Raw genomic sequence first — 9,362 nt, 5'->3', positions numbered from 1 at the left:
GTGGGGTCTAAGATCCCCTCATCCTCTGCCTTTTCCAAGGCTGTTCCAGTAAGGATCTACGTGATACCTCTCCATTCTATGCCTTTTTTGGTCTTTAGTGTTTTATTTCTATTACCAATGGAAATTTTACCATTCTCACAAGTAATAATGATTATGTCCTTATTCTGGGTGTTAAATTCCTTCTAAGTGTGTTTATGCTGTTTCACAAGATAATCTTTGTATCCTTTCATCTGGTAGTGCAACATCAGCCAGCTTCTGATTTCTATTTGCTACAGCAACCAGTCCAGCTGACTGGTGTGCCTGGCCATGCACGCTTGGCTGCACAAGACTGTTCTTGATGAATGTCTAGTCACTCTCAAGCTGCTGAACCCACTCTGAAAAGATTTAGAGTGGGTCCAGGTGATGTAAGTGTGCTTGTGAAAGGAGAGGAGGTAGAGAAATGGTCTGTTCCAGGACCATCTTCCCAATCCCCTCCACACCAAAGAGTACTCCTATTCAATGTCTCAAGGTATTGTCCCAAGGTATTTGTATAGCATAGTCGGTTCGAACGAATTTAGCCTTTAGGGCTTGAATAATTTTGAGCCATGTATCTCTTACTCAATTCTATCTCAGTGCTTAACTTGTAGTGCCAATTTACTGACAGTGTGGTGACCTACCAAGTTATCTGTGATATTTCCCCCAATTTTGTACTTTGTATATTCTCTTCTTTATTACACGGTGTTTTTACTTTGCAGATGCCCTCAAAATATTTTAAAATCGAGCTTACTATCATCAAACAGAAACTCAAATGAGTTCAAGGCTGGAGAAACCCACATTAAGCACGAAAGTCTGCAGCTGGGACTGAGCAAACTCACCGGCACAAAAACGCATGCGCCCTTCCTTTTATTTACACCCTTTCTTTCTCTTAGGATCTGAACCAGGTGAGAAGCCGGTAAGTGGGGCGTGTGCAGATAGCCCCGCACGCTGAGCGCAGTAAGGAAAACGCGCCACACTTGAGGAGCCGTGGGTACAGTTCCTTTTCTTCTCCGGTTGCGAGTCCTGGGGGCGTCCGCCGCAGGTGCCTCCCGAGCTCCCTGCCCCGGGCGCAGCCGCCGCTGCCGTCCGCTCCCCACCCTCTCGGCGCCGCCGCAGTGCGCGGAGCAGGGCTGGTGCTCTCCGCCCGTGGCTCGGAGGGGCGCGCTCGGGGCCAGCGCCGCTCGCTCCGCATCCCTCTCCTCCAGGCTCCTGGAGCACTCCCATCGCCGTCTGCAGTCCCAGGCCCCGCCATGGGGAATGTGCCATCAGCGGTGAAGCACTGCCTCAGCTACCAGCAGCTTCTCCGGGAGCATCTGTGGATCGGGGATTCAGTGGCTGGGGCACTTGACCCTGCGCAGGTACTACCTCGCGGCCCAGGGTGTCCCCACCCTTTTGCACACTGCCAGCTGGTCTCTGTCCCTGTTATGTAGCCACCGCACCCTAGGGCCCTTCCAACAGCGGTTCCGTTTTGTTAGGCCTCACCTCTTAAAAGATTCCCCTTCATCTCTGTGCTGCGAACATGTAGACCCGCCTCTATAGCTCAGATCCAGCAAGATCCCTACCTGTGGCCTTCTCCTGGTCCCCCAAAAGAAACTGTTTCTTTTCTGTTTTTCCCCTTGGAGGGGACCCATTATATAATCTTATCTGCAGGCATTCCTCCAGGGACAGTGCCTTTGTTTTCACTTCCTTTCCTGTACTGTGGAACAAAGAGGACACATTTGTCAAAATTGTGGCAGAAAAAGGAATGAAGCCAACATATAAGGCTAGGATAAAATGGTAGAATGAAATTATCTGTCGTACCAGTAATTATCCCTAATGTGGTACCAGTAGTTATCCCCCAATTTATGCTGGAACACACTTGAATAAGCTTGAAAAAAACATTGTAAATAACAGCAATTTCAAACCAAAATTTATTTCTATGTGATTCCTGAATACCCATTTTGAGACAACAGGCAACTTAATAGTATCCACATGTTTGCAGCCTAATGCATTCTCAAATGGCAGGTAAAAAAGAAATATATATTTGCTTTTCCTTTAAAAGAGTCAAAATGTAAAATTTTGCAAGCAGTGACATTGATCATTGTTTATATGAACGTTAAACCATGGACAAAGGAAGGAATAGTATAAAGGTTTAGCTCTTTTTTGTTTTGCTGAATGCAAAATGTTTATTCTTGTAAACAAAATAATAACTTGTGTTAATTATTTTAGTAGGTAAACATTTTACTATGTGGCTTTAAATCAACTATTCTAATACTGGGTATCCCTTTTCCTGTAGTTTTACATTTAGTGTATTCTCCATTTAGTGTATCCTTATGTGAAATTGTAATCTTGTTTCTACAAATCAGAATTCAGCATTTGTGGATTCCTTCAAAATCAATCAGAAGATACATTGCTTCTGATTACTTAAAAGATGGCCATGGTCATCTGGTTCAAAGCCTGTTGCTGAGAATTCACAAAAGAGAAAGTTATTCTTGTATGTTTACATGTCTATTTAATTTTTTTGCATTCTAATTCGATTTTTATTGTAACTGTTAACTTTCATATTCAGTCTGTTATATAATAAGGAATCCTTAATTTTTATTCCCTAACTCTGAGACTTTACATGACTTTTGTTGCTGTGTTAACATTGTATTTCTCTCCCTTACGTTCTAATTCTGTGGGGGCAATGATGGAGGCTAGGCTGCTACCTGCGCATGTCTACTTTGCCCTGTTAATATGTGGAAGCAGGTAATTGAAAATGACTAGCAGTATGAGAAACAGCTATATGTTCTCTAAATACTGCCCTTTTATCCCCTGACTGCTTTGCCTGGGAAACTCCTATTCATTTTTCAAACACAGCTTAAATGTCACTTCCTTTGACCAACTCTTTGCCCTGTCTACAGTTGAAGACCCATTTCTGTGCTCTCATGGCACTTTATGTATAATTATGTTTTAGTCCCAATCTTGTTGAATTGTAATTTTTAAATCTTATTTGAACTCACAGCACCATTGACACCTGGTACCTGACACCTGACACTTCACTCATTGCAATTGATCTCCTCCCTTGGCATCTGTTTAACAACACCTGTAACTGCTTTAAGGCCTACCTCTGTGGTTCCTAAATCTGGAACCAGCCTGACTTAGTGGCCTCTACCAGTCTGGGAAATCATCAGTTCCTCATGACTTCTTACCACACTCACAGTTTCAGTTACTATTTATATTGTGTGTGTGTGTGTGTGTGTGTGTGTGTGTGTGTGTATATATATATACAGTGTATTTATTTATCCAGATTTATTTTCCCATCTCCCTCTTAGACTCCAGTCCTCACGTTCAACTGCTCATTTGACATCATCATTTTCAAATTGGAAAAGCAATTCAGACTCAGCATTTCCAAAACTAGATTTGTGTTCTCCCTCCCTAATCTCCAGAACTTCTCCAGTATTTCCTAAGAACCCCATCACAGTTCATTCCTTTCTATAAACCACAAACCAAGAGCTCTTTATTTTCATTTCCTACATCCAAAGTATCACTAAGTCCTGCAATTTTACATCTTGACTTTCTCTCAAATCCATCTATATTTTTCCAACTTTACTGCTGCTACCAATTTTAAAATGGCATTATCTCTCGTGGACTATTAACGAGTGAGGTTTCTTCAATCCACTGTTTGTATGGCTAGTTGGGAGACTTTCTCTACTTCAAATAGAATCCTGCTGTTCCCCAATTTTACAGCCTTCTATGAATGTCCATTACTATTAGGAATGAATACCACAACTTTTAAAGTGTCTCTGAAGGGGGCGCCTGGGTGGCGCAGTCGGTTAAGCGTCCGACTTCAGCCAGGTCACGATCTCGCGCGGTCCGTGAGTTCGAGCCCCGCGTCAGGCTCTGGGCTGATGGCTCGGAGCCTGGAGCCTGTTTCCGGTTCTGTGTCTCCCTCTCTCTCTGCCCCTCCCCCGTTCATGCTCTGTCTCTCTCTGTCCCAAAAATAAGTAAATTAAAAAAAAAAATAAAATAAAGTGTCTCTGAAGCTTCAAATGGTATTTTCTTTGCATCTCTCTGCAACACCATCTAGAGGTATCCTTTTGTTCTTGCCACAGTGGCCTTCTGTGAATTCTTAATAATGTTTCTTCTGGAACCACGATCTTTGATCATTCTCTCTTCTGCTGGGAAGATTCTTTTCAGCGAATTAACTTCTTTTCACCCTTCAGATCTTCACTCAAATATTGTGTTCCCATGAAATCTTGCCAAGACCCTTAAGATAGGCAACCCTTGCTATCCTATATTGCTTAGTGCACAATTCATCATATATAATATGAATTATATATTTATTTCTGTGATTATTTGATGTTTAGTTCCCTACCAGATTCAAAGCATCATAAAAGTAAGGGAAACATATACCATTCTCAGCAAGTAACAGAATGTCTGGTTAGTTTTTAATGGCCAGTAAATACTTCTTGAATGAACAAATGAATGGATGTTTTTCTTATGCTTATGCGGACCATGAAATACTTGTTAGCACTTGCCAGATCAATGATGGATACATCACAGTTCAATGATAAATATTAGTTAAATGAATGCTAATGTTAGGAGAATGAATACTTGGTGTCAATACAGTTTGGTCTTAGTGATAGAAGATGGATATTACTCTGTTTCGGTCTTACCTCTTCATCTCGTAGAGGCTACTCAGGTTTGATGGGGAGGAGATTTGAAAATGGATTCTGGGGTTTGTGCAGAGACAGCAGAATGCTTAATCATTTGTTCACCATAAAATCTGGCAGAGAGAATGATGAGCAGGTCCCCTGTGATTTGAAACAATTTGGTAACAGTTGGGACACATAGAATGTTGTATTTTGAAAGAATCCTGCGCTAGGCAATCAATAGAAGATTGGAAACCTAGATCTTTTTCTGCTACCAAGTCATTCTGTGATTTTGTGTAGGCGATATCCTGGCTAGATCTTAAAATTTCCATTTACACATGAGTGGTAATAATGTATCCCTGATAAATTATTAGGATTAAAAATAAATATTGAGTGTGTGTATGTGTAAGTATACATACATTGGAAGTTTCACAATTTATTATCAAATACAAAATGGGTCATTGTAAATGAAAGGCTTACTGTACCACAGCTCCACTAATTAAATTCTTTGAGTTTCTAATATTTTGCTAATGGCGCTGGTTTTACAGAAGACTCTGTCAATAGACGAGGCTGTTAAAATAGATCATTCTATGGTTCAAGGTATCTCTTAAGGCCTGTTTGATTTCCTATGTGTGTCTCTTAAAATGGGTATGAAGCAACTGGCTTAATTGGTATGTTTCAAGGTTTTGATTCAATGTGATCAAATCAAATGTAACCTGGGAAAGCAATTCCTTTTTGGTTTCCAAGTGCTACATAAGCAGTATCTAAATTTCTTCTTATATTATTTTTTTTGAAAGTTTATTTATTTTGAGAGAGAGAGAGAGTCAGAGAGTCGGGCGTGGTGGGGCAGAGAGAGAGGGAGGGAGAGAGAATCCCAAGAAGCTCTGCAATGTCAGTGCAGAGCCTGATGCAGGGCTCGAACTCCCAAAGGGTGAGATCATGACCTGCGCTGAAGTCAGACCCTTAACACTGAGCCACCCAGGTGCCTCAGTTTCTTCATATGTTAATAACCCATGTGACAATAAAATTCTGAACAATCTAAATTCTAATTCAAATGATTTTAAATGTATTAGATGCATAAAAGCAAAATTGTAGATTATGTGACATTAACTTTATAGTTATTGTACATCATATCCTGATTCCTTTAAGTTACATTGGCTCTCTGCAAAAATTGTGATTCAAAGAAAGGATTTGGTGTTCAAATTTCTCTAGAATTTTAAACTGAATATATTTCTGCTTAAATTTAATCAGAGGATAATGTGACTGCATGCTTTTTAGTTTGCATCTATGCAGTTGGTAGCACATTTACTAAATATCTTAGGACTAGGGAGGAATTTTCAGAAGAGAAAAAAATACCATTTCAATTTTTTTTCTTTTATTTGTCTCAAGTGTTTTTTCCCTCTTTTTTCCCTTCCATTTTGACTCCTTCCCCCTTTTTCTCCTCTTATAGCTTCTTTTGAAATGACCTATTATTATTAATTTTCCCCCTCCAATAGCTTGTTAATTATATACTGTTTTTACTATACTCTTAGCTGCTATCTATAAGATACCAACACACATCCTGGGATTATTAAATTTTTTTTTATGTTTATTTTTGAGAGAGAGGGAGAGACAGAGCGTGAGCAGGGGAGGGGCAGAGAGAGAGAGGGAGACACAGAGTCCGAAGCAGGCTCCAGGCTCTGAGCTTTCAGCACAGAGCCCAATGTGGGGCTTGAACCCACAAACGGTGAGATCATGACCTGAGCTAAGGTCGTATGCTCAGCCGACTGAGCCACCCAGGTGCCCCAATACAGTATTATTAACTATAGTTGCTATGCTTACATTAGATTCACAGAACTTACTTATAGATGGATATTTGTATAGAGTAACAACTTAAAGTTCAAAAAGAAAAAAAAAGGAATAAAAAGATGATTGGATGCTTCAGGAAAAAATCATACTTTATGGAAAAATAGACTATTCCAATGGTTTTCACTATAAATAAAAATTATGAAAGATTTTATTTTTGAAACAGAGACAGAGCATGAACGGGGGAGGGTCAGAGAGAGAGGGAGACACAGAATCTGAAGCAGGCTCCAGGCTCTGTGCTGTCAGCACAGAGCCTGACATGGGGCTCGAACTCACAGACCGTGAGATCATGACCTGAGCTGAAGTCGGCCACTTAACCGACTGAGCCACCCAGGCGCCCCTGAAAGATTTTAAAAGAAGAAAATTATGCTCAACTTAAGTATCTGGCTTTAGAGAAACAATATACTACTTACTTATGTGTGACATAGTTCAGTAAAATTTTTGAATAAATCAATGAATGATTATATGGATAATCCCTTTATAATATTTTGTCTCTATTGATATGTTTATCTCAAATCTTTGATTTTATGGGCGTGAGGTTTGTAAACATATTTTTGTCATGAACCTTTTCTTTTTAATCCTTTGCATTGCATTATTTCTGTTTCATTCTTTTTGTCAATTCTTAAGCCTTTCTGGAAATCCATGTATTTTATTAGTTCATTTGAAAAGTATTTTGTAGGTTTGTTGATCCTCTTGTGTACATGTATATGTTTGTATCTTTGTGCATATGTATGATGTGCCAAAAACTAATTTCTATTTCTTGAAAAAATCTACTTCTGTGTTTTTGAATTAACATTTTCATTTTCCTTATTTGAATGTTTAGCTCATGTAATGTTAGTCTTTTTCAAAACATGTGAAGTGTCTTAAGGCACTCTCATTTCTCTATCATTTTGCTTTAAATGTCTCTTATAAGCTGCTTACCTGATAGTCTGTACCTTTCAGTAACTGACTTTCTGTGACTGTTGATGTGTTTATCCTGTCTGCCACGTCTGCCAGCCTCACCACTTTATAGTTTTTATCTCTGAGGCTGTTTATACTTTTTAGTATTATTACTTGATATTTAAATCAGTATGATTGTTTGGAACAAAATATGTACTTCACAGAGTGAACTCATTCATCTTTAACAAAAGTCTGTTTCATTATTACACCATGGCTCCTTGCATAGCACGTTACCAGGTATATGGCCATTCTCAAGACTGTTTTTGTTAACATAAGATCTCTGACAGGTAGGTGAAAGTAGAGTCCAAAGACTTTACTCATGGACACAACAAAATTAGAAAGTTGAAAATACACATATTTGTGATCAGAAGCTTATAAAGTGAACAGTCACAAGCAGTGACGAGCCCTTTGTATGGCCATGCGATTTAATGGCTCAGATGAAGTTAACTGAGTAAATTTCAGTGGAAGTCGAATAGTGGATGGCAGGTTCACCAGGACCTTGAACGCACTGCAGAACAATCTCAAAATGTGGGGATAAGGGAACAGTAGAAAACTAAGTTCTCCTGGCTTTGGTAGATAAGGGATACAAGTCTTCAAACAGAGATGAAGGACAGTATAGCCAAATCACATGGATCTCAAAGGAGCAGGAGTTTTTATATGAGTAAAAAAGTGCAACAATTTTCAGGAAGTAATAGAAACCAAAGATGCCATCCATACTTTTGGTCACTAGCAAGGTGTAGGAAACTAAGCAGTCTCTATGTGAGAGGGTTCTAGGTCTGATGCTTTCCACACTAGTGATCAAGTCTTCATTTGAGGCCATAAGATGATGGGAATGTTCAGTTCAGAGGTTATGATTATAGTGGAGTTTGTTATTACAGAGCTGTTTCCAGATGGAAAACTTAGGAGTCTTGAGTCTTCACATAACGAGAAAGGCAGAGAACTATGTGGGGTTCTATAGAAGAAGTAGATTGTTGTTGGGAATAATTTTTTGGGGAATGACCCAAGAAACAGTATTGTAAAATAAAGTGGGTCATCACGTGTTTGATCCTCAACAGTCTTGATGGATGTGGTTCTCTTTGGGTATCTTGGCATCCGTCAGGACCTGGATTTATTGCATTTTGAGAGAGTCCTCATCTCTTGAGCATGGAGACTGCACATCTTGGAGTCCCCTTTAGTTTGAATTGACTTACATGTGTTTTGAAAACAAAAACAAAAACAAAAACATTTTTGTTAAGGTTGTTCACATGTTGATTCCTGAAGGGAAATGCCTGGCTGGTGAATGAATGCTGAGATCAAGAACAGAAACCCTGATGGTTGTGGCTTGGTCTCTGTACCATTGGAAAGGATGCTCCTATGGATACTTCATTCCATACATCCCACATCCGAGATGCAGCTTTTATATATATTTCTCATATTTTTTTAATTAAGATACAATATTTTGTATGAGTTCTGTATTCAGAACGCTTTTTAAGTTATATAGCTACTACTGTGGAGTATTCAATATGTACTAGGTACTAACTGCTTTGCGTACAATAACTCCTTTAATCCTTCCAACAATCCATTTTATGAACTGAATCATTAGGATGCAGAAGGGTAAAATAAGTTGTTCGTGGTCCACAACTAGTGAATAGCAGAGCTGGGAATTGAATTCAGGCAGCTGTGGTTGCATAGCCCCTGATTTTTCCTCCTATATCAGTGTTTCCTAAACTTTTCTGGTGATAGGAGTCACCTGAGGTGTTTATCAAATGTCCCAGAAATTCTGATTCCGTAGCTCTGAGGTGGAGCCACACCATCACTGTTTTTACATTCTTTTGTTGTTATTGTTGATGTTGGTTTATTTTTGCAAATACTGTGGCTGGGTGAGGCTGCCACCGCTGTATCCCTGCATCTGCTTTCAGAGGGTCTGCTGTCATATCATGTTTTCTCTGGTCTATCTTTCCAGAGCTCCTG

The 9,362-nt window shown here is 39.6% G+C and overlaps 1 protein-coding gene across 1 annotated transcript in view; it reads left to right on the top strand.

Moving 5' to 3' along the window:
* The first annotated feature begins 1,226 nt into the window (after nt 1-1,226).
* The window catches only part of HMGCLL1 (3-hydroxymethyl-3-methylglutaryl-CoA lyase like 1), a 194,963-nt gene continuing 186,827 nt past the window's right edge, over nt 1,227-9,362 (top strand). The window contains exon 1 of the mRNA XM_042939078.1: nt 1,227-1,373. Coding sequence (XP_042795012.1) covers nt 1,266-1,373 — 108 coding nt within the window. The 5' untranslated portion in view covers nt 1,227-1,265. The remainder of the gene's footprint in view (nt 1,374-9,362) is intronic.

The sequence above is a fragment of the Panthera leo genome, chromosome B2 (genome assembly GCF_018350215.1).
Source record: "Panthera leo isolate Ple1 chromosome B2, P.leo_Ple1_pat1.1, whole genome shotgun sequence".
Taxonomy (NCBI): domain Eukaryota; kingdom Metazoa; phylum Chordata; class Mammalia; order Carnivora; family Felidae; genus Panthera; species Panthera leo.
The sequence above is the reverse complement of the archived record's forward strand: the minus strand, read 5'-3'. Positions and strand labels throughout refer to the sequence as shown.